The sequence below is a fragment of the Dermacentor variabilis genome, chromosome 2, assembly GCF_050947875.1.
Source record: "Dermacentor variabilis isolate Ectoservices chromosome 2, ASM5094787v1, whole genome shotgun sequence".
Lineage (NCBI taxonomy): Eukaryota > Metazoa > Arthropoda > Arachnida > Ixodida > Ixodidae > Dermacentor > Dermacentor variabilis.
The window spans coordinates 239,109,269-239,133,830 of NC_134569.1; the positions used below are offsets into that span (position 1 = coordinate 239,109,269).

The 24,562-nt window shown below is 44.6% G+C and overlaps 1 protein-coding gene across 1 annotated transcript in view; it reads left to right on the top strand.

Moving 5' to 3' along the window:
- Positions 1 to 21,841, top strand: part of LOC142573176 (tRNA (uracil-5-)-methyltransferase homolog B-like) — a 126,053-nt gene extending 104,212 nt beyond the window's left edge. Inside the window, exons 13-14 of the mRNA XM_075682746.1 lie at positions 20,336 to 20,435; positions 21,628 to 21,841. Coding sequence (XP_075538861.1) covers positions 20,336 to 20,435; positions 21,628 to 21,754 — 227 coding nt within the window. The 3' untranslated portion in view covers positions 21,755 to 21,841. The remainder of the gene's footprint in view (positions 1 to 20,335; positions 20,436 to 21,627) is intronic.
- The last annotated feature ends 2,721 nt before the right edge of the window (positions 21,842 to 24,562 follow it).

Sequence of the window (24,562 nt, forward strand, 5' to 3'; positions counted from 1 at the left end):
ATACATGGAGAGCATGTCTTCGATTGTTTTGTTTAGGCGCTCTGTTAATCCATTAGATTGTGGATGACTTACAATGAACCTTAGCAGCAAGACGTGATCTAAAACTGCAGCCGTGGATGGGGTTCCTTGGTCTGTTATTACGACGGTTGTTGTGCTGTGTTGCAACACAACATGGTCAATGAGAAGGTGCGCCACCTCGGCTGCTGGGCTTCTATGGATTGCCTTTGTTTCAGCGTAGTGTGCGAAATAATTGGTTGCGACATTAACAAAGCGATTCCGTGGAGTAGATGTAGAAAGTGGGCCAAGAATATCCATTCCGATTTGATCAAAAGGTCTTCGAGGAACCTGGACAGGTTGTAGGAGGCCAGCTGGTTTCGTCGGAGGTGACTTGCACCTCTGGCAGTCGAGACAAGTGCAAACATGATGTTTCACGGCGGTGGTAAGTCTCGGCCAGTAGTACCTTCGCTGCACTCTGGCCAATGTTCGCGTGTTTAAGTCACCAGAAGTCACCTCGTTATGACAGGCTTGAAGTACTTCCGTACGAAGAGCTGCAAAAATGACGAGCAGATAGGGGGACCCGGTCGAAGAAAAGTTTCTTTTGTAAAGGACTTTGGCCTGTAAAAAAAACGATAACACTCCTCTTGCGTAAACTCTGGGCAGTTTCGCAGATCTTCCCTCTAAGTAATTGATTAGTGCAAGCAACTCAAGGTTGTCCTGTTGTTGTCGCACGATGGCGGATGTGTCCAGAACACAGAAATGCCGAGTCTTTTTCTTCGGGTGGAGCAGGTGACTCTATCGGCGATTGAGACATGCAGTCAGCATCCATATGTCGTTTCCCCGACTTGTACATGACAGTCATGTCAAACTTTTGCAGCCTTAGGCTCTAACGCACCAATCGTCTAGAAGGATCTTTACGGTTTGTCAACCAACAGAGTGAATGGTGGTCGCTGATAACTGTGAAGTGGTGGCCATACAATAACTGCTCCCGAGCCAGCATTGCTGGCATCAGTGTGGAGCAATGTAGAAGCAGTCTCATCAAAGTGAGCAAGCACTGGAGGTGTCTGGAGACATTGCCGCAAGTCGTTGAATGCATCTTGCTCTTTGTCGCCCCATACAAAAGCAACATTGTTTCTCGTCAGGTGAGTTAATGACGATGCAATGCGAGTAAAGTCTGCAATAAACTACCGGCGATAGGCACAGAGGCCGAGGAAGTGCCTTACAGCATTTTTATCGGATGGTACAAGAAACTGTGCGACAGCGGCAATTTTTTAAGGATGCGGGTGGACACCTGCGTGGCTGACGACGTGACCAAGAAACTGTAGTTCCGCGAAGCCAAAGTAGCACTTCTCCGGCTTCAGGGTGAGGCCAGCGGACCGTATGGACTGCAGAACCGTTTCAAGCCGTTTAAGGTGTTCTTCAAATGTTACGGAGAACACGATGTCGTCGTCGAGGTACACTAAGCAGGTTTTGCACTTCAGACCCGAAAGCACATCCATGAGGCACTGAAACGTAGCAGGGGCAAAGCACAAGCTGAAGGGCAAGACCTTAAATTCATATAGGCCGTCTGGCGTCACACAGGCAGTTTCTTGACAGTCTCTCGGGTCTACTTCCATTTGCCAATACTTGCTTTTTAAGTCCATTGAAAAGAAGTGACATGCATGACAAAGCCTGTCAAGTGAATTGTCTATACGAGAAATCAGGCACATGTATTTTTTTGTCACCTAATTTAGTTTTCAGTAGTCCATACAGAAATGCAAGCTACTGTCTTTTTTCTTGACTAGAACTACAGGAGATGCTTAGGGACTCGTTGATGGTTGGATCACGTCGTCTTCAAGCATTTTTGTCACTTGTTGTTATATGGCTTCACATTCTCTGGGAGCCACACGATAAGGATTTGGTGAATTGGCCTTGCCGTATCCTCTGTAATTATTCGGTGCTTTGTTAGAGGCGTCCGACCGATGCTGGGCGTCGACACAAAGCAGCTGTTGAACTTGGCCAATAGTGTAAGAAGCCATTCTCATTCGTGCTGTGACAAAGCAGTGCTGACATCAAGTAAAGGAGCTGGGTCTTGCGTAGGCGCTTCTTTGAGTAGTGAAAAGCACCCATGAACATCCACAACACCGTCAAAATAAGCCACAGCCATGCCCTTTAGAAGGTGCCGCCGCTCTGTGCTAAAATTTGTTAGCAACAGGTTCGTGCGCCGTCGGTGACATTCACGATTCTTCATGCGACCGAGATACCATTAGTAAACAAAAACATGGTTATTTGGTCGGCAACTCCTTCGCAATGAAACGATACATCGCATGCTACCGAACCAAGGGTGCATGATCGAAGTGGGAGGATGATGTCGTCTTCTGTTAGTTGAAAGGGGTTGTGTTGCGGCGATAAGCAGTGAACTAAACCAGGTCGCTTATAAAGCTTCATCATGCGGTCCGGGATGTTAATTATGGCTCTATATTCTTTTAGGAAATCCATTCCAATAATCAAATCTTAACAGCACACAAGAAGAATGATGAAAGCAGCCATGAAAGAACAATCCCTGATGTTAACTAGCCGTACATCTTCCAGTAGGCAGCAGTAACTGGCTGCCGGCCGTCGTTATGTGAGGTCCCATCCATGGCGTCCTTACTTTCTTCAGGCGGAGAACGAGTTCCTGACTCCTTATAGAGAAGTTAGCACCAATGTTGACCGGCTGCCCATCCACGAAAACATAAATGTCGGCGCTCACAATTTCTTCGGTGTTGATGTTTATGCGCTTCACGGCATTCTGCAGCGAGAGTGTTGGGGGCTTTTTATTTTCTCCTGGCGGGCCTGCAACCTTACCCCCAGAGGTCCCTGCCTTGAGTTTTCCCGACATGGGCCGGGCGACCTTTGTCCTTGGAGGTCAGCAAAAGTATATCCAGTAGGTGAAGCCATCTGATGTGGAGGGGTTGGAGAGCGCGACCGACGGCCAAAATCGGACCGATCATTGGGCACGGATTCGTCATTCGGGTGCACTATTGGAGGTCCCTGGAAAGCATCATCATTTTGTCGTAGCATGGAGTCATCATTTGCACGTTGACCATAGAACCATGAGTGAAGAGGCAGAAATGATGTGTTGCGATGCGAGCAATGACACGAAATATGGCCGGAGCCTTCGCAGTGAAAACAGAGTGGGCACACATCGATAATGCGCTACACGTCGGTTCTCCAAAATTGCGGTCGTCCCGTAGTGTCATCTTGCGGTGCTGACCAAGGCGCGGCAAACGACAGCTGGCCGTATGACTGCAGTGGTATAATGACTGCACACCTCGAAGCCTCGTCTTGCGGTGGCAACCAAGGAGCGGCTGTCGGAAGCTGGTGGTACAGCGGTGTGGTTGTAACAGGTTGTGGACATCGGACAGCGGTGACATAACTCACGGGACACTGGTGATCTTGAAGATTGGCTGCCGGGAACGCCTGCCTGATTTCGTTAGCAGTGTGTTCAATGGGGCTGGTTGGTTCATCTTTAGAATTTCGTGTAGGTGTCAGAATATTTTGAATTTCCTCTCTGATGAGCTTTCTGATAAATTTACACAAGGGGTTCTGATACTCAGCAGTCACTGTGGCAGCATTGATTGTAGAGCTGGTGGACAGTCGATCTTACTGCCTGCATTGTTGATGAAGGGCCCGCTCAATAGCATTAACCTCTTTGATAAAGTCAGCAATGGTGACTGGTGAATTCCTCACAAGCCCCGCGAACAACTGCTCTTTTACACCTCGCATGAAGTAGCGCAACTTCCTATCTTCAGTCATGTTCGGGTCAGCTCTACGAAAGAGGCAAGTCATGTCCACGGCGAACATTGTGACCGATTCATTAGGTTGTTGCACCTGTAGCTCTATCATCTCCTGGGCGCAGTCATGTCAGTCGGCACTCGCAAAAGTAGCCGTGATCCTCTGCTAAAAGTCATTCCACGTCGTTAGGCTTGCTTCGCGGTTCTCAAACCAAGCACAGCCACTGTCGTCAAGGGCGAAATAGAAAGGGGTGAGCGTTTGCTGCTCAGCACACTGGTTAATCTGTGTGATGCGTTCGTATTTGTCAAGCTAGTCTTCAATGTCTTCGAAGACTACACCGCGATGGCGATCGGGAACCAACGAATGCAGAACGGTTACCTGTTGTGGACTGGGGAACCGGCTGCTTTGGGGTGCTTGCGGTGGGCTGGTTTCGGCCATTGCAAGATGTGTGCAGCTCCTGGAGAGAGGTGGTTGAAGAGCGGAGAACTGTGGGGCAAGGCATAGCAGTCGACGACTAAAGCGGCGCACAGGTGTCGTAACTGGTGACAATGCGTCCGGGCTAGATGAACGACTCCCAGGTGGACTCCGGAGCATCAGGCGCAGTCAGTACTGAGCACCTCCGCTAGTGTCGCAGTACAACACTAACAGAAGACAGGGAGATGCTCTTCAAGAACAATAGGACAGCCTGTTCAAAAACAAACAGAACAGAGACACGTCTTCGTCGTCCTCGCCCAATCAGTTAATGCCCCCATCGTCGTCGTCTGCATAGAATACGCGCATCAATATTGAGGTGTGACTCTATTTGCACAATCGTAGAACTGGCTTTTGCAACATCATCAGTTAGCAAGAGGACATGCAAGGATTAGAGGTCAAACAGTGAGGTGACAGGAATAAAAGAATTCGGGGAGAATTCAGCTAGAACAAACATCACACTGTTCATTCTTCCAGAGACAGAAAGTATAGTCATAGCTCATCCACAAGTTCAATGCACTTGAACCAACAGGTATAAATGTTTCAAAGGGAACTGTTGAATCCATTCGCTATGCTAATGACACAATATAACCAGTAGCTGTTAAAATACATTTTTGCCTTACAGCTGGTTCTTCATAGCTGATCATAATTTCCACACCAATTTGCCATATTGATGTGACCTATTCCATTGCTCGTCTCGTGTCTCGTGGCTACTGTTCTAAGACGCAGCTTGTTCACGTTGCCCGCATGAAGCGGTGTCATCCTCATGACTCTGAGTGCACTTAGCAGTTACTCACCCAGTGGGCTTCGTATGTGAAGGGAGGAGTATTATGCTAATGCCACAGCAAGGACGGAAGAAGAAGACGAAGTGCGCTTGTCTTTGGAGCGGCAACTGTTGTCCCTTTTTCATCACTTCATCTTTAAGTAAACGCACCTCGTCGTAACAGTATACACTCACGTAAAGAACACAGTTTTTGTCCTGAAAAGCCAAAGCAAAGCTGAGGGGTGAATTTATTATGCAGGGTAAATTTTATGGGAACCTTTTTGAAACAGCAAAAATTAAAAAGTAAGATGGTAATGATTTGAAACATGCATTAGATAATTTACCTTTGCAGTAAAATTATACATATACTATTTGCAAACCATAACAGCATTTTTATTGTACTTCACTCTGTATTGGGACCACTAGACCTGTCATCTAGGTAACTGGCAGCTCCATCCGCATCATGGTTTCACAACAGCTCATCCTTCCAGCTACTTCTGGCCATCTGCCATTATCGCAAGAATCATGGTGAAGCGCTGCTTTTCGGCACCTGTTGTTTTGACAAGCATGCTGTACGTGTCTCTTTCTTCGACTGCCCTGCTCATCGGCATGTCAAAATTTATAAGTGTCTGATAAGCATTGCCATTTTGTGAGCCGATAAACTCTGTCCCGCAGCAGGTGTATAACTCGACTCGGGGCTCATCATACAAAGCGAAACCAAAGATGGGCAGAAAAGCGAGCAGTGAACCTGCGAATTCAACAGTATGCAAGCACCCGGCTGCCCTTTCTTGACTTGGACTCTCCCATGCACGGGGCCCAGCTTCACACTGTGCGCATGCACTCTCCTATTACGTCAGAGTAAAGTTGCTGTGGCTGAGAGCAGTTGCGAGTTTTTTTGCTCTCTCGAGTGTGCAAGGTGCTTTTGCGCTGGCACTGGTGGTAAGCGTGCAATAAGAGCAGGCTGATCATTCTGTCAGGTCTCGAGTGGCCGTGAGAACGCACCGCCTGTTCTTAATGCATGCTTGCCCCTAGTGTTCTCTCATCGTGGCTTTGCTGTCAGCTTCTACATTACCAAATCCACCGCTCCTGATGGTGTATTACCATGGCATGTTTTATGCTAGAGGTCAGCTGCAGAATTTAGTTTGGGTGATCTTGGCATTTCTCTGGTGGCATTATTATGTATTTCCAACACATAGATGAACATCGAGATTAAGGGCGCTTACTTGAAACACATCTGCAGGAGTAAAAGAGCCCAGTCTCCGAAAAAATACAGCATGGTCATACTATCATGGAACTGCACAGGAGCAAAAATGGGGTGTGATTATTATGTTGCCAATATCAAAAATTGAAATTTTCAAGCGCAACAGTTGGGGTGCATTTATTATGAGAGTATGTTCATTACGTGAGTATGTACAGTATTTGTCTTGTTTTTTTTAATTTGCAATTTACTGTGATACCTAGTAAATAAACGTGATGACATATCATAATGTCATATGATGTAACATTTAATTTTTTCTGACAAACACACATAAACCACATCACTAACACTGCCAACGGCATGCTTGGTTACCTCCGTCACAATTTCTCTGTGGCCCCTGCTAACTTAAAGCTACTTCTGTACAAAGCACTAATATGCTCTGAGCTTGAATATGCCTCTTCTGTCTGGGACCCTGGCCTAGATTAGTTAACAAATACAATAGAATCTGTAAAAAATCGTAGCAAACATTTCATTCTTACTAGCTATTCTTGGACATCAAGCATAACATCTGTGAAGGCTTCTTTAAACCTCCCTATCCTCTCATCCCGTAAGAAGTTAGCATTCTTATCACTACTGCACAAAATTAATTACTACAATCCGAAATGAAAAAGTGAAGTTTTCTTCGAAGCTGCATACATATCATCATCTTGTACTGACCATTGCCATAAATTGAGCGTTCCACATTGTCGCAAGAACCTATTTTTTAAATTAATTTATTCATAAAACTACCAATGAGTGGAGTCACCTGCCGGCCTCACTTGTTAACATAACCAATACAGCAGCTTTTAGAATTACTATTGAAGAATACTTTTGTTAATCTAAATTTTTAATTTTTTTTTTTATAATTATAACCTGTCTGTACATGTTCTGTATTTCATTCCACTCCCTTCTATAACGCCTTTGGGCCTTGAAAGTACAATAAATAAATAAATAAATAAATAAATAAATAAATAAATAAATAAATAATCTTGTTTCTTTTTTTCCCACTATTTTATATTTCGTCAGTCTCTTCTCCCTCTCTGTTTTTGTTGGAATATTTGTGTTCATTGCTTCCATTTTCTATTTGTACTCTTAGCTGAAGATAAATTGACAGAACTCAGCTTATTGGCCCAGTTTCTTTTCCATATTTCTTTCTGAAATCTGAAATGATTATGTTCATAGTTCCTGCATCTTTGAAAACCAAGCACACTGGATTGGCAGCACTTGTTTCTACGAGTAAGTTGCTAACCGATAATTTGAATACAGGAGGTATTCAGAGACCTGGATTGGGAAGAATTGGGGATAAGAGTTAGTGGAGAATACCTTAGTAACTTGCAATTCGCTGATGATACATATTGCCTTGTTTAGTAACTCAGGGGACCAATTGCAATGCATGCTCACTGACCTGGAGAGGCAAAGCAGAAGGGTGGGTCTAAAAATTAATCTGCAGAAAACTAAAGTAATGTTTAACAGTCTCGGAAGAGAACAGCAGTTTACGATAGGTAGCGAGGCACTGGAAGTGGTAAGGGAATACATCTGCATAGGGCAGGTAGTGACCATGGATCTGGATCATGAGACGGAAATTACCAGAAGAATAAGAATAGGCTGGGGTGCGTTTGGCAGGCATTCTAAGATCATGAACAGCAGGTTGCCATTATCCCTCAAGAGAAAAGTATAACCAGCTGTGTCTTACCAGTACTCACGTACGGGGCAGAAACCTGGAGGCTTATGAAAAGGGTTCTACTTAAATTGAGGACGACGCAACGAGCTATAGAAAGAAGAATGATGGCTGTAACGTTAAGGGATAAGAAAAGAGCAGATTGGGTGAGGGAACAAGTGCGAGTTAATGGCATCTTAGTTGAAATCAAGAAAAGGAAATGGGGGGCCATAGGCAGGACATGTAATGAGGAGGGAAGATAACCGATGGTCATTAAGGGTTACGGACTGGATTCCAAGGGAAGGGAAGGCTAGCAGGGGGGGGGGGGCAGAAAGTTAGGTGGGCGGATGAAATTAGGAAGTTTGCAGGAACAACATGGCCACAATTAGTACATGACCGGGGTAGTTGGAGAAGTATGGGAGAGGCCTCTGCCCTGCAGTGGCTGTAACCAGGCTGATGATGATGATGAATTTGGACTCGACGGGGACCACTTAAACATCCGAATAATCGGGAGTCTACAATACTGGATTTGCCAGAAAACAATTAATTTTATTCCACAAGTGAAAAAAAAAAATGCCGTGTGGTGCCGCAATAGATCTGCCTTGTTGGAACGTGCAGAGACCAGTCTACTAATGATTCCACCTTCGGAGTGATTGCGATGGAGTTTGCACATATAAGCATTGGAAATGTACAGTCGCCCTTTATGAGTGGGACCAATTTAAGTGTACGTTGCATGCAGAAATGAAAGCAGCACACCATCATCGCATTAGCTCAGCAAGATGCGTGCTGCACCGCCAGGAGCGGTGTGAGCACGAAGAAAACTGACTACACAAACGCTGCAATCTTCTGGCAAATGCGCACTTACGATACACCAAGCACATATTGGCACAATGACGGTGTGTGCTTAGTAGGTGATGCGGTGTGCACAAATCGCACGTGACAGTCAGCCCCATGTGGTTGCACATACCACATTTCAATGAAGTGGAGACGGTCTTGCTCAGTAGCAGATCATCGTACAAACGCGTGCACATACATTGGGGAAAGCTGGACAAGGCATCTGCTCAGCCGCTTTATTCCCTGCCAAAGTTTCGAAATGCTGCTCACCTTTGCACTACCGCACGGTCGTGGAAGACAGGCGAAATCTTTACTGCTGTTGAAGAAAGTGACAACCAACCTCATAGTTCGTAGTTTAGGTCTGATTTACTGTGGCATCGCATTTATTTTTTTGTTGGTAACGCCATGCTGCACATCAAGAGATGGAAATTTGTACTTAGCAATTACGTGCTACTGTTTTAATGCATATAGTTATGCTAAGTTCCCTCCACATACATACTGTATTTACACGATTCTAATGCAACATCGATTATAACGTGCACTTGTCTTCCGTGACCAAGAAAAAAAAAAAAACACTTTCGATTACTGCGCACCCATTTTCCGTGACCCAAAAAAAAGTCCTTTATAGTACCACACACCTCACGCTTTCATACAGAAATAAAACTTCCTCTAATTTGGAAAAACAAAGATATACCGTATTTATTCGAATCTTGGCCAATATTTAAAAAAAACATAATCATATTCCAAACTCTAGGGTCGGCTTAGATCCGAGGATTTTTAAAAATGCGCCAGTTTTTCATTGAAATTGCTAAATATGGTGCATAGCTAGCGCCTTCTAAAAAGGTCAGTATCGCAGCCGCTACTAGCCGTGCCAGTAGCCAACCGTACACAAGCGAGGTCGCCATTTTGGCCTGTGTCGTGTTGGCCGTGTTGGTGTGCGGCGTGGTGTTATAGCGATGGCACCAAGCAGGAAATGCCACTACAATGCCGCTTTCAAGCAAAAAGTTGTGATAGCCGCAGAGGCATCCTCGAACCTTCAAGCCGGGCGGGTCTTTGGCGAGAAAAACGTCCGTCGTTGGAGGGGACAACGACAGCAGCTTTTTGCGTGCACCGCAACGAGGATGGCATTTAGTGGACTAAACAAAGGCCGTCACCACGAAGTGGAGACAGTTTTGGCCGACTTTGTTCGGACACAGAGAGCAGCTGCCCTTCCAGTGACAACAGAAGTGTTCCAAGCAAAAGCTGGGGAACTTTCGAGGGAGCGAGGCCTAACGCCAAAGGATTTCAAAGCCAGCCGGGGCTGGCTTCAGAAATTCATGAAGTGCTTCGGCTTCAGCCTCCGAAGCTTCATGAAGCTTCAGCCTCCTTCTGGGCTTCAATCACCCAGAAGCTGCCAAGCGAAGAAAAGCTGATAGCTTTTCAGCACCACGTGCTGCGAAAGAGAGAAGCGGCAGGCTACAACCTTGGGCAAATCGGCAATGCCGACCAGGTGGCTGTGTATTTTGATGTGCCAGTGGTGTACACTGTGAATGAAAGAGGTGCCAAGGAGGTGAAGGTGCGCTCTGCAGGCTACGAGAAGCTGCGCGCAACTGTGATGCTGTGCTGCACAGCTCATGGACATAAACTCCCTCCTTATATGATATTTAAAAGGAATACACTGCCTGCTCGAGGAACTTTCCCAAGAAATGTCATTGTGCGGGCAAATGAGAACGGGTGGATGACGGGTGCGATAGTGGGAGAGTGGGTTAAGATTGTGTGGCGATGGCGTCCAGGAGCCCTTTTGACAAAGAACTCGTTCCTTGTCGTCGACTCTTACCTTGGGCACTTGACCGACAACGTGAAGGCTGCGCTCGCCCAAACGAATACGGACCTCGCTGTCATACCAGGCGGCATGACGGGCCAGTTGCAGCCACTTGATGTCTGCATGAACAAACCTTTCAAGGATCGTCTGCGGAAATATTACATGGACTAGTTGAGTGACGAAGACCACATGCTAATGGCAACGGGCCACATCAAACGTGCATCACTATCGCAACTGGTGGGCTGGGTAGCTGCAGTGTGGGACGACATCCCAGGTACTCTGATCGTGCGTGCCTTTAAAAAGTGCAGCATATCTAATGCGCTTGGCGGTACCGAAGATAGTGCATTGTTTGAAGGTGACAGTGACAAGGAACACAGCTCCGAGTCTAGCAGTGACGACGACATTGAATGAGCTCTGCACGTTCAGATTCAATAAATGTTGTTTGCATTTTGTGAACGCTGTCCTCACTTTTTTTGTTCGGCCTACATTCGAGGTAATATATATATATTTTTTTGTTGGCTTCGGACTTTAGGAGGTCAGCTTAGCATCGGGGTCAGCCTAGATTCGAGTAAATACGGTACTCCCAATACATTAAAGTTGCGATGAATAAAAAAGACTGTTTCACCCGAAAGGCGAAGCATCGATTGCGATAGCAAATTAGTAGACAGCTATACTAAGTAAGGATAGTAGTTTTATCGGCTGTATGAACTTGTAAACACTCACTTAGTAGCTAAATTAGCAAGCATAGTGTCACGTGAGCACAAGCAAACATGAACTGTCTCACTCGGATAACGACAGCAAATCACTACCAAAACACTGGAGTGAGCAAGTGTGGTTGCAGGAGCAAGCGAATTGACCTTCGCACTGCCACTCACTTCAACACGAACTAAGCGAGGAGAATACAGTGCACACGATGCTATTGGCCCTCAGTTTGCCTATATGCGTAGACTCTGTGCACATCGCAGATCGCTTTCAAGATAGGGCCCATGGGGCCACACCATACGCAGTATCCGCTGGAGTACAATGCCCCCTTTCTGTTTGTGCCAGTCCTGCACGCAAGTTTCTGAAACTCAAAATGCCCATGATGCGGCCCGATTTCCGTCTGTCTTTGCACACACAATCACTTTACTTTTAACTGCAGCATCATGATGAACTCAACTTGTCTTTGCAGTCAGTGCTTCCATGCTGATAGAGCAAGCGCAGAAAATGGGAAGACAGACAGTAGACCATACATACTACAGCACATGGAGGAAGCTACAGCAGCTAGGCTCAAGGAGCGTATGAGGAGGCTATCTTGAAATGCTGATGGCGATATGGTAACGCAGATTTATGGTCATATTCGATTCTAATGCACACGCAATTCTTGGACCCATTTTATTGGGAAAAAAGTGTGCGTCAGATTCGAGTACCGTATTTACTCGCATAATGATCACACTTTCTTGTAAAGGAAAATTGACGCAAATTCAGGGGTGCGATCATTATGCAGGTTAAATTTCCAACGAAAATAAAAATTTTATTTATTATCCCATATTTGCTGCGGGATGACAAGCAGGTGGCTGCCGCTGTCAATGCGGGACACCAAAACAAAAATGGCGGCCGGCGGAGCAAGCCGAATGCGCTGAATGCAAATTTTTTTCTTCTCGTGAGTACGCTACGCGCATTGAAAGTTTCTTCCATATCAGTAATGAATAATATCGTTTCTATCGGCAAGCTTGCAGCAATAACATAGCCATGACCACTTTGAGGGGACAGAAACAGAGATGGGCGTGCTTAGGTGCCAGTGACAGAAACAAATGGCGGGTACGCTACGGTAACTGCGGCATTTGTCTTCACTACTATCTTAATAAGGCACGCTTCTGCTATGGGTGGGCGAATATTTTAGCTGTGTTACAAACGCATGGTGTATGAATAGGGTACACTTGTAACGTGTCAGTGTAAATGTGGCTACTATCGTTGCCGCTCACGATTTGTTGCATGCCCACGAGTGCAGACGAGAAGAATCTAAAAGCACCTTTTTTTTGTTGTTGACCACAACCATTATAAAGCCTACAAATAATAAAGCCAAGGCAAGCTTGGTTGTAGCTTTTTTTTTCATGGAAGTGTGGAAAGTGATGAAAGGAATGAAATGGGGCGTCTGCTTAAGGATGTTCGGTGCATGCAGACCACTTGGTATGTTTGAAGAGTCGTTCGTGTAGCATTCGACAGATGGTAAGCGTGATCATCATTAGCTAGACTTGGCACACGACATATCGCTATAGCAAGTACAGGGTGTGATCACTACACGGGAAAGGAAAAAAATCGAATTTCTACGACAAAATTTTGGGGTGCGATCATTACGCGAGTGCAATCATTATGCAAGTAGATACGGTAAATGCGTTATTAATGAAGTTTCACTGTAACATGTGAATCAACAAACGTTAGATGCACGGAACTGACACTGGCAGAACTTTCATTACAATGTAGCTTTAGAATAAGCTTGCTGGGCTTGGCCTGTTCTGCGGTTTGGACACAGTCATTGCTAGATCAACTAGGCTTCACTAGCTTCAGTTTCGAAGAGGCTCTGGCAACATGGCAGATGACCATGCTGCGGGGATGCTGGTGACATATAAAACCCAAAATATTGCTATTTTTGCTTCACCTGTGTAGGCAGAGTCTGAATTATTGAACGGGGCTGTAAGGTATATTAAATTTCGGTTGTCCTCATATATTAAGCTTATAGAGCAAGTGACAGTGCCGCAAAGCAGTAAAAAAGAGATGCAGATCCCATGCACTGTGGGAATCGATGCAAGCGAAGCTATGTATGCTGTTTGCTTTGATTGACGATTACTAGCGGTGATGTTGGCAGCAAATGTGTAATTTCTTCAGCGTTTAGTCTGGTACGAGAGTGACGAGTTGATATTATATGTTACCTTGCTTGCACTACTGCTGTGTGTCTGCGTAGTCCACAGAACACACAGGGAGACAAACATGTCTGCTTGAGGCGTGTCACTGTTCATAATCTCTGAGAGTTGAGCATTATCACTGCCTCATATGGCACACCGCATTGTGGTAGAAGCGTTAAACTTTAATTGAATTATGGGGCTGTACGCAGTGGCGCAGCCAGAAATTTCGTTGGAGGGCGCAAGGGCTCAAGTTGCAACTCGCCCTCCTTAAGAGGAAGCTTTAGCTCGGGTCCTCCTATCTGTAGAAGGAGAATTCATCTTTCTCGGCAACCACTGCACTAAATTTAACGAGGTTTGTTGCATTTAAAAGAAAAACCTAAATTCTAGTGACTGTTAGTTTCAAATTTTTCATTTAGGTTGTCAATCCTTTATTAAACATTGGCCAAAGTCGCAAATTTTCAGAAAACGAAACTATTTATTTATTTATTTTGGATACTTTTCTGGCCCGAAGGCATTACAGAAAGGAGCGGTAAGTGAAAAAAACAGTACATAATTATACAATAATAGGTATTACAAAACGGCAGAAAATACAGCAGTCTTGAAATTGGCAACGTCAGAAATGGCAGCGATGGAGGGAGCAAGATCATTCCAATCAGCGCTGGTTTTAGGAATAAAAGAACCATGACACATTCTTGTTCTAAAATATGGAACACTAACTTTAAACATGTGATCGAAATGGGATGAAATGTATGAAGGGCGAGTAATACAAGCTGATCCTTCAATAGTGGGTTGTGGTGATACAGCCTGTCGAAAAAACACAGTCTAAAACATCTACGGCGCGATGAAAGCTGCAGTAATGTAAGTGTGTTTTTCATGGAAGTAATGCTGGCGTAACGAGAATAGTTAGATAAGATGAAACGTGCTGCACGATTCTGGATGGATTCTGGCGTGTTTATCAGTGTGATTTGATGGGGATCCCATACGGTGGATGCATATTCTAGCTTTGGTCGCACTAATGTTTTGTAGAAGGTAAGCTTTATCGGCACAGACTCAGCAGAGAAATTTCGACGCAAGTATCCAAGAACCCGGTTAGTGTTATTAGTGACGTGTTTGATGTGCGTATGCCATGATAAGTTACGTGAAATATGGACACCTAAGTATTTGTACGAGTTGACGGATTCAAGAGAAGTATCGTGAAGTAAGTAAATACGCGTGTTGTCAGTGTTAGTGCGGCTTCATACATGCATTGTTTTACATTTATTAACATTTAGTCGCATGAGCCATTTATCGCACCAGTTGGATATGCTTCTAAGGTCATCTTGAAGCTTATCAGAATCAGTGTGGTTAGTTATTTTGTGATAAATGACGCAGTCATCTGCGAAAAGCCTGATAGATGAATGGGAAATGCATTTAGGGAGGTCGTTTATGTAAATCACGAAAAGCAGAGGTCCCAGTACCAATCCCTGTGGTACACCCGATGTTACTATCAAGTTTAAAACTCTGGGTAACTCAACAATAAAAAATGATATCACAATTCTGTGAATTGCATCAAATAGTGCATCTACAGTGGACAAAATTGATATATGTTACATATGAATCTCAAGAAATTTAGTATGATGGAAATACGGCTTTTTCAGAACCCTTGTACACAATGTAACCAATTCACAAAATACGAATTGACATACTGAATTGGTCTGCTTTGACTGTTATAATAGATGCTGTTTACAGAATCTTGATATCTGTTCTTGATGCAGAGCTATTAGTTTGTAAACATCGTGCTTCTATTTTTTCGAATTTTTCAGAATATTTTAAACAAAATTCAGGCCCTAATTCAAAATTTCGCTTCCAACAGACACTAGAATTTAACTTTCTCTTTCAAATTCAACAAATTTCATTAAAATCCAGGGGTTATCTCAGAAAAGCGTTTGTGCATTTTACATGTACTTGAACAGGCTGGGTCGGAGTTGGGCCTGAGCTAAAGCTTCCTCTTCCTCTTAAACAGTTTGTCAAGGGATCAAATACGAATTCTTGAATGCTACGCACTGTCAAAACAAGTAAAATATGTATTTTTGCATAAAAGAATATACTCGTATGTGCCAAAAATTGTGCCAAAAATAGCTGATATCAATGCTTCCATGTTTTTTGTCTAGTTAATAAGTAAAGAAAATATCACACAAACTTTACAACTATATCAGTTCTAAACCAGCAAAGCAATGCATGCCGCTGATATGAAAAATGTAAAGGCCATGAAATGAACAAGTTGAGGACAAATATGTTAATGAAACTTTGTTATTCTAGAACCTTGTTTACATTTTTGTACATATGCAACAGCCAGTATAAGATATTAATGACGCTGTCATTTAATTCAACGTATTGCGCAGGAGCAGCTGTCGCCAGTCGTGTATCGTGAGTAACTGCACCAAAATTATAGCCGCAACAGAGAGTACGTATAAAAAGCAGGAGTTCTGCAATATATACGAGGGTGAGTCAAATCAAAGTGAGTCAATGAGAACATATGACAAACGGGGCACTTTAAAAGTAGACTCCATGAGCATTTAGACATTGGTCCCATTGACTAACGAGTCGCGTTATTCCCGTCTCATAAAACTCCTTGGGTTGCTGCTTCAAAAAGTCTGCAAATGAATCTTCCATGTCATCGTCTGGCATAAATCTGGTTCCCTTGAGGTGTTTTTTCGGTTGCCTCAAAATGTGGAAATCGCAAGGCGATAGGTCTATAGTGTTTCCCTCTTGAACTTTGCCAGTTTTGTATTAACCACATTAGCGACGCGAGGACAGGCATTGTCGAGGAACAAAATGACCCCATTCGTCAATTTTCCATGTTGCTTGTTCTTGATTGTGACACGCAGCCGATCCGGCATTTCACAATATCAAAAAGAATTGATAGTCTCTCAAGATTTAGCAAATGCTATCAGTAATGGCCCCTGACGATCGATAAAGTCAGCACCTTTCGGGGGAAATGATGGCCTTTGCTTTCTTTGGGGGTGGTGAATTTGATTGTTACCACTGTAAGCTTTGCCATCGTGTTTCAGGCTCGTAGTAGTGGCACCATGGTTTGTCCCCAGTCACAACTGCAGACAAGAAGTCATCACCCTCATTCCGGATATGGGGTCAGATGAGTCAAAGCAGCACCGAACTTCTCAGTCTTCTGGCAGTGGTTCAAAATCTTAGGCGTCCATTGCGCACACACGAGTCTATAACCAGATGTTCATGAACTATGGCGTGAACCAAACCGTGACTGATGTTCACCCGCTCTGCCAGTTCGTGTATGCTTGTCCTCCGTTCTTGTCTCATCAGCTCATCAACCTTTGCAATTTTGTTTGGGGTGATTGCGCGATGGCTTTGGCCTGGTCTTGGATCGTCTTTGCAACTTTCACGTCCTTCTTTGAACCGTTTGCTCCAACGCTTCACAGTGGCCAACGAAATGCAATGTCCAACGTACATGGCAGCAATACAGTGACTAAATTCTTTTTGGGAAACACCTTCAGCTGTCAAAAACCTCACAGCACCACGCTGCTCAACTTCTGGAGCATCCATTACGTCACGCAACCGTGTTCAACCCAATGTATGAGAGCAATAAAGAACATTTATCCTCACACCTGCATGTCAGTTTTGTAAGTGAGAGATGCCTGTGTGCTACGTGCATGCCTCGCAGATAATGAATCGAACCATTATTGCGCGGGGTGGGTAGGCTCACTTTCATTTGACCAGCCCTCGTACATTAGAAATGCGAAGATACAGTTGGATATACAAATGTGAAGGTACAGCTTGATAAAGGGTAAAAAAGCATCACTGGAAACAATGTTCACTGCACATATACACAAGACCTCACAACAAGATATTTAAATATACGTATGAGTATCCAATAAATCTACGTATCTAAGAAAAGGTCACTGTATATAATGCGTCAAACAAGCAAACAAACATGTTGCGCGATTACAAGTTCACAGAATCCTAGATCCTGCCCCATTCCATCCAATCCCTCCGATGTATCGCACACGGTGGAAGGTGGCACGCTTCCTCCTCGCTTTTCTCCCTTGTGCACACAAGACTGAGCCACCATCATCGGCTCACCCATTCCACCCCCCCCTCCCTCCCTTCGCTTTCACTCGTGCATACAGCATGTGGCGCCCAATGTTATTGCCCTTGGACTTTATACGAAACATGAGGCTGATGGCAGAAATGCACCTGGAGTGTCCATATAATTGCAATCGCAATAATATAATAAGAGTATCCGGCAACTGATGCGTCCCGTGGCCCATTACTTTCCGCAAAAGAAGAAGTAACAAAATGGAACTTTCACCATGCGACAATTCGCTGTGCTGCAATAATGTATTCTTTTTTTCCCTTTGTTGGGTGGGGGAACCGAAATGAAGAAATGGAAAGGCAAGTATGTTGGCCACAATCGAATGCCTACTTTGGTCACCTAATGTGACTACCGAAGGAATATCGAAGAAAACATCAGACACTTGGTCCACTGAGAACCATGCGCATACTGCTCGGTATCCTACACCGTCGAGACAAGACATTCCAGAGAGGTTGCGCTCAAGCGAACGTGGTGCAATCCGTCGAGCTCCCACAGTGATGGCGGTGAGCGACCATTGTTTCTTTTTCTCGTCTGCTAGCCAGAAAGCGCCCAAAACTTTGCCAGGCGAAAATCTACTCGGCCAGAGAAAACCGAACACACACCGAAGTGCGCCGTGTGGTGGTCGGGGCAGCACGAGGAAAACGCTTGCGCTCTGGCAGGCTCTGGCAGCCCGCAGATAAGGTAGCGAGAACAAAAATATTGAAGAGGCTCAATGTGTCCTCGCGAATAAAAGTCAAAGCAGAAAGAATAAATAAGGATGTAGTTATCTTGGCTGGCTTTAGTGTCTTGACATGGATGCTTTGGCATAGGGTAAAAAAAAGAAGTGTTCATATTCTTTTCTGTGACATGACAGCACAAATGAACCACCACAATGCTTCGTCTCACTGGACCTCGCTGCGTGCTTTGTCAGCTTGTCTGGTAGTGTGTTGATTTGGCTTGTCTCGTTGTATGTTCCGATGCAAGACTTTAGAAAAGTAAATTCACCTTTGGCGTCATATGTTTATAATATTAAACCCACAAAGTTCCGCAACTGAAAAAGCACAACTTTGGAAATGTCAGTGCACCTTTCACATCAAAAGTTTATGAGAACTTTATGCCCATAAAGTTTCGGAATTCACATCCATACACTCAGTAGATGCGGCGGTCTCCGTGAGATGCCGCGGCAAGCCCATTCCCCATCAAAACGCCCTTAAAACTTTGTGCTCGGATGGGGCTGCTTGCGTTATGTTACTCCCGGTGCATGGGCGTTGCCGCCAAATCCAGCCCGAGTTCGCAATGTTCGCAGTGAAATGTCTTTTCGTGCGTGAAGAAGACATTCTAGACAAAATCCAGAATAATTTCTGGCGCCGGGGGTCGCCTTGGTTGGCAGTGCATAGACAGCACGAAAAAATTTCAGGGGGGGGGAGGGGCTTTGTGTCTTTGTAAACTCATTATTTTCAACAATGTACTGCATAATAAATAATTAAATAAACATAATTAAAATTGTCTGATGGCAGGATTCGGACACAGGAACTCTAGCACAGAAGCCTCATATTCAAACCATTATGCCACGACGCATGTATTGACAAGCGAATGAAACGCCTTTATGAATTTATCATGGGCATGCCAGTTGAGAGGCTTGGCACATTTCGATTTGGCCACCTGGACAAGCTCAATGTTGCAATTATTAGCAGTTGTGCACGTTTGCAGAGTCTTCTGCACTTCGAAGAGTATATACAGATTGCGCTGATTTATCCTGAGCTTCGGCATGACGCGAGTCCTCGCTTACAAAATGCCACAACGCTCTCTTGGATGGTGGCGAAATGATGTTGATGTTGATGTGGCTTCACGCGTGAAAGCACAGGGCACTTGGAGGCCATTGTTCAGATCTGCAAGGCATGTTCTGCCGGACCACCCGATGGAGACAAAGCACCGCCGTGTTTGCGCGACGAAAAGTGGAAACACTACATGTTAACCGGTACGTACGCAATAAGCTGGTACAGTTTATGCGGATACAAAACACATTATGTTCAATGGCCGCTGAGTCAGGGATTTGATTTTACTACTTTTAAAACTAAACTACTGTTTAAACAGGTACGGTTTAACGAGGTTTTACTACACTTCCCATCATTCCCATGGTGGTACAACGACTGCAGCGCCAGAGTTCCCTCTAGTAATTATTGTATGAAACTATAGGGTGCAAGCGAGGAGTCGCGTCATGCTGAAGCTCGGACATAAAAAACGCCGGGTGCTCAGCATTGAGGGTGAGTCAGCTGTGTTCCCACCTGGATGGTGGCTTAACAAATGGTTGTCGACAACATGTGCTAGCTGGCAATGAAGACTGGGTAGGCCCCTTAATTTACACACCGTTCAAAAACCATGAAGGGCTACACCACCCAGTATTCCAACAGTGCGCATGTCAAACACTACAGACATCAACAAAACATTGTGTAAGAAACAGTGCAAACTTGTGCCTTAGCATTTGAGTCACTGCATATCTAAGATTTGATTAGTTCGTCAGTATGGCCATCATGGGAGCACTTACACAGGAGTTGCGTAACTGCACAATCTGATTAGCTTCACTGGTTGACATATAGTATGGCATTAGCTCTGTTGCAACTTTGTGTGGAATAGCTCATGGTGCATGAATGGCTGTCATACTTGCATATGTACAGTATATTTTGTGTGCCTTTCGTCCAGTAAATTTGTTTTAAGTTAGCACTGATATGTCTGTGTGCGCTCTCCTGTCTGCATGGTATTTCTGTGCTGCCCATCTAATTGTTTCACCAACAATATACATACTGCCAACTTTCCATTTTGTTGTTCTTGTCTGCCCATGTCTGTGTTTGCCAGACGCTCGTGCCATTCGAGCACTACGGGAGTACAGACAAATCAAGCGCCTGGTCTACATCTCCTGTAAGCCTGAGGGTTCAGCCATGGACAACTTTGTTGAGTGAGTAATCGGTGCATTGTGTAGAAGAGTCTATGGGCATGCAGTGGCACAAGTTGAGGCAGTGTGTGAGATTATCATGGTAATTGTTTATTAAAATAGTGATGGCTCATAAGGGTAATGGTCTGGAGGTATCAAGAAATGACAAGACAAGCTACTGAGGAGCAACAAAGGCTAACAGCGCACACAAGACACTGTCAGCCTCCATTGAGGGATGGATCCAGCCTTCAAAGCTGACCACTTGCCCCCGGTGCTTTCGGTGCTTCAGGTCACCACCATGAACCATGCTATTGCGGAATGCTTCTTGCCCAACTGCTTCATCACTGTTGTTGGCTGGCCCTGTTTTACAGTACAAATTGTCTTTAGGTAAACTCAACCCTGTTGCTGTGTGCTAGTCCAAACTGCCCTGCGGTGATGGCCAAACTGTACAGCTACGAACAATTAAAATTTAGAAAAGTAATCTGAAACGTAAAACGATGAAGAGGGACTTGGAGGCAAATCTTGTGCTAGTAAGGTTAAACAGTGGCAAGAAAAAAGGAAGTAGTCATTGGTTTCTGCTTCATTACAACAGAAACAAATGCTAGAAATCGAGAGGAGAGTGATAACAGCAAGAATTTAAGGATTAAACTGCTGGTCACGATAACCTGTTATGCTCCAAGTCGAGAGCTGCAGTATTGTAAATAAATAAATAAAATAAAACCTCACATTGGCATGAGAGCCATTGATCCACTTGCCGTGTGTGATGTAAAGGCTAAATGTCTACCAATGAAAGTAGAGTGGATGATCCAGAGCACTTTATGATAGAGATGGCCTGAGACAGGTGCTCATGGGCAGGGAAAAAGATGGAAAAACATCAGTCTATCAGTGAAGTGACGTAGTACTAAAGAAAAGAAAGCAGGCTTGGTTTGCAGTCTGCATTGTGTTGTTTTCTTGCTTTGGTGTTCGTCTCATTAATTAATACTACAGCACTTGAGTGATAAAAGCAGGTGACAGGCCCAGCAACAGAATAGTCACAGGCTGAAACCACAATAATATGTAACAAATGCTTTCAGATGGGCTAGTTTGTGGCTAGAGTTTTTTGCAAATGGATTAGACAAATGGAATGGAAACAAGCACCAACTAACACGTTTTACTAAGCTATTGTTTGTTGAGTGCTGAGAGAACATTACCCCCCCTCCCCCCCTCTTTTGTGCAGGCTGTGTGACAGCCGGCCTAAGACCCACAAGCTGGGGCCTCCATTCCGGCTGCAGCTGGCCTGTCCCGTGGACATGTTCCCACAGACGCGGCACTGTGAGCTGCTGCTGCTCTTTGGACGATCATGACCAGTCATTGCTGACGGAACCCTGGAGGATGCTGCTAATACAGGAGCTAGGCTAGTAAAATAAAGTGTGACTGTATAGGAACACTGACCACGTGTAGTATGCCACTTTTATCACAAGAAAGAGAGAGGTCGGGAAAAAGGCAGGGAAGTTAACCAGGTGAAGCTTGGTTGGCTATACTGCACCGGAGAATAGGAGAAGAGGACTATAACATACATCTATTTAATTTGCTTGCACTTTCTGAACTATAAGTTAAGTACAACTTTAGAAAAAAAAGAGGAGGCCCCACCCAGATGACCGAAGCGCGACACCCGATTGCCTCCACGACTGAAATAGTCCCGCTCAAAGAATTGTGCTCCTGAAACGTGCAATTCTCGGTATAAATAAATACTTTTATATTTTGATTACAGGTTTAGTAGAGCTCTCATGTGCTACAGCACGTGCCGGGTAACGTCAGAAAAATAACCCCGTGCCTTATACAATGCTGCCCATCGTCTGCTCTTTGGCTTCATTGCAAATGACAAAAGTAGAAAGAGCAGCTCTGCATGGCTTTTGCGCTTGTTTACATGTACACGGCATATCTACTACTTGCTTTCCGAGCTTAAAATGAATCAGGTGCTATTGAACAAGTACTTACATAAAACAATGCATTTATCGCAACCATTACAAACCTGGGGCTAGAATACAGTCGAGGCAGGAAAGGTACAAAAATGCTTCATTCATCATTTTAAATAAATACTCTTGGTTTTAAATAGCATAAAATTTATATATTTTGGTTTTGTGTTTTCACAAATTTTTTTCCTTTTCATTATTATTATTATTATTATTATTATTATTATTATTATTATTATTATTATAGTTTTGCAAGCCTGCAATCTCGCCAGTTCACGCAAGGCATTCCGTACGAGTTTTCCGCCGTGAAGGCCAGTGAGCTGAGATCGGACTTTGTTGCCAAACGAGCCTTGTGTCACCTCGATGTCCATACCACCAAGGAGCCTTGACAAGAACAAGAGCGGCCATATCTTGAATAGTGATTCACGCAACATGACCCTCCACTGCTACACGTATTAGCGTAACAGGGAGCCTGAACGCAGCGTGGAGGCCACGACCAAGTTTGTAGCCGAGATGCTTGGTGTCAGCGAAAGCACAGTGTTCAAGGTGAGGAAGGAGGTCAAAGTGTGGCATATTTCGGGCGGCAAACTGTCGACGCCCTCGTGAAAGCGCCCACGAAATGCGGAGAAAAGAAGACGCAGCACGAAGTATGACAGCTTCACATTGTGCGCGCTGAGGTCATGTGCACGATTCGTTTCGCCGCAACAAGATACCAACGGTCGAGAAGATAATCAAAGCGTATGGATCTCCCATCACTGAAGCGGTGTACTGTGCGCCGCCTGCTTGTCGAGATCGGATTCATGCAGGAGAAGAGGAGTTGCAGCCTACTGGAGCAGGTTACTGAGGCCCAGAAAACTTGTTTGGGTAGCTATTAATAGCAGTAGTCGAGGGCACGCTTGAAAGGCATATATTTACGGTATATATTTATCGTACGGCATATATTTATCGATGCTTGCGAAAATAAGAACCTATAGTTGAAAATGAAGCACTGTCTGTATGCATCTATTTCTTTCTACGTCCTCGTTCAGTCGCACTTATACACTCTATCATGGAGTCTAACCAACTAGCCCGCCAACGTGTTTTAACTGAGCACAGATGGGTTGCAGCTTGGGCTACTTGGGGCTGGCTTGTCATGGACTTTTGAAGCATTGAGTGCAACTTAAACGAGAAGGTTCTTGTCGGCAACTTGCAAAAGTCTGTGTTCCTGGGTCACTTGAATTTCTCGATAGAGGCTGAGCAGCGCTAGTCCGGTCAATCTTTCTTGGTTCATATGATTCCGGAAGTAGCTTTCCAGCTTTCTTAGTGTGGAGAAAGTATGTTACAGGTTGACGTCAACATGAGCAATGTCATCAAGGTAGAAGGCAGGCTGTGGATGTTAGAAAAAAAGTTGCGGTTACACATTCCTAAGACCTACAAAGTGCAAGCTAGGCGATCCTTTTCTTTGATTTGGCAGCATTTGCTCATCCACGCAATCAGCTTTGCTTTGATGGCAGCAGCCACAGGAAAGTCGCCAAGATAAAACTTCGCTGCGTCATGAATAGCAGAAAGGCTAGCCGATGCGCAGAATTTCGGCAGCCGCACGTTAAGCCGAACGACAACCTTCCTATGGGCATCGAACCGGCCTCTTAATTGATTTTTGAAGGCCGCCAGCAAAGGCAAATAAACATTCCTCTGGTAGTGTTAATTGGAAGTAGCAGAAGGTACGTTGCTTCTTTGCATCTGCCTTCCGGTGATGCATAGTAGGACCACCTCAACATTTGCAATTTGCAGCAATGAAAGCGACTTCAGTAAAATCTTATTGAATTCCGTTTCCGCACTCGCCCTTTTTCTGGAAAGAACGTCTATAACATTCTTTACGTGATGGCACGCTTCAGACAAGCTGCAGGAAACATTTTGCAGAAATTTGCAAAGTGGCAATGTTAAAGAAAAGAGGTAACTATATATCTGAAGCGAAATGACAAACTCGGGCTTCCTTAGCACTGAGCAGTTTAAAAGCATTTGACGAAGTGTCAGATTACGCGCCCTCTTCTTCCAAATATTGGAGAAATTGGACAATGGGCATGTACAGCTCAAGAATACTCTCCACCATTTTGTCAGGCAAAAGGAGAGAACTGATTTTCTTTCCTCTGTTAAGTTTTCTACTTTGCCTTGATGCTGGTTCGTTCTCTATGGCGAAGCCCTCATAAATGCACAGGTCGC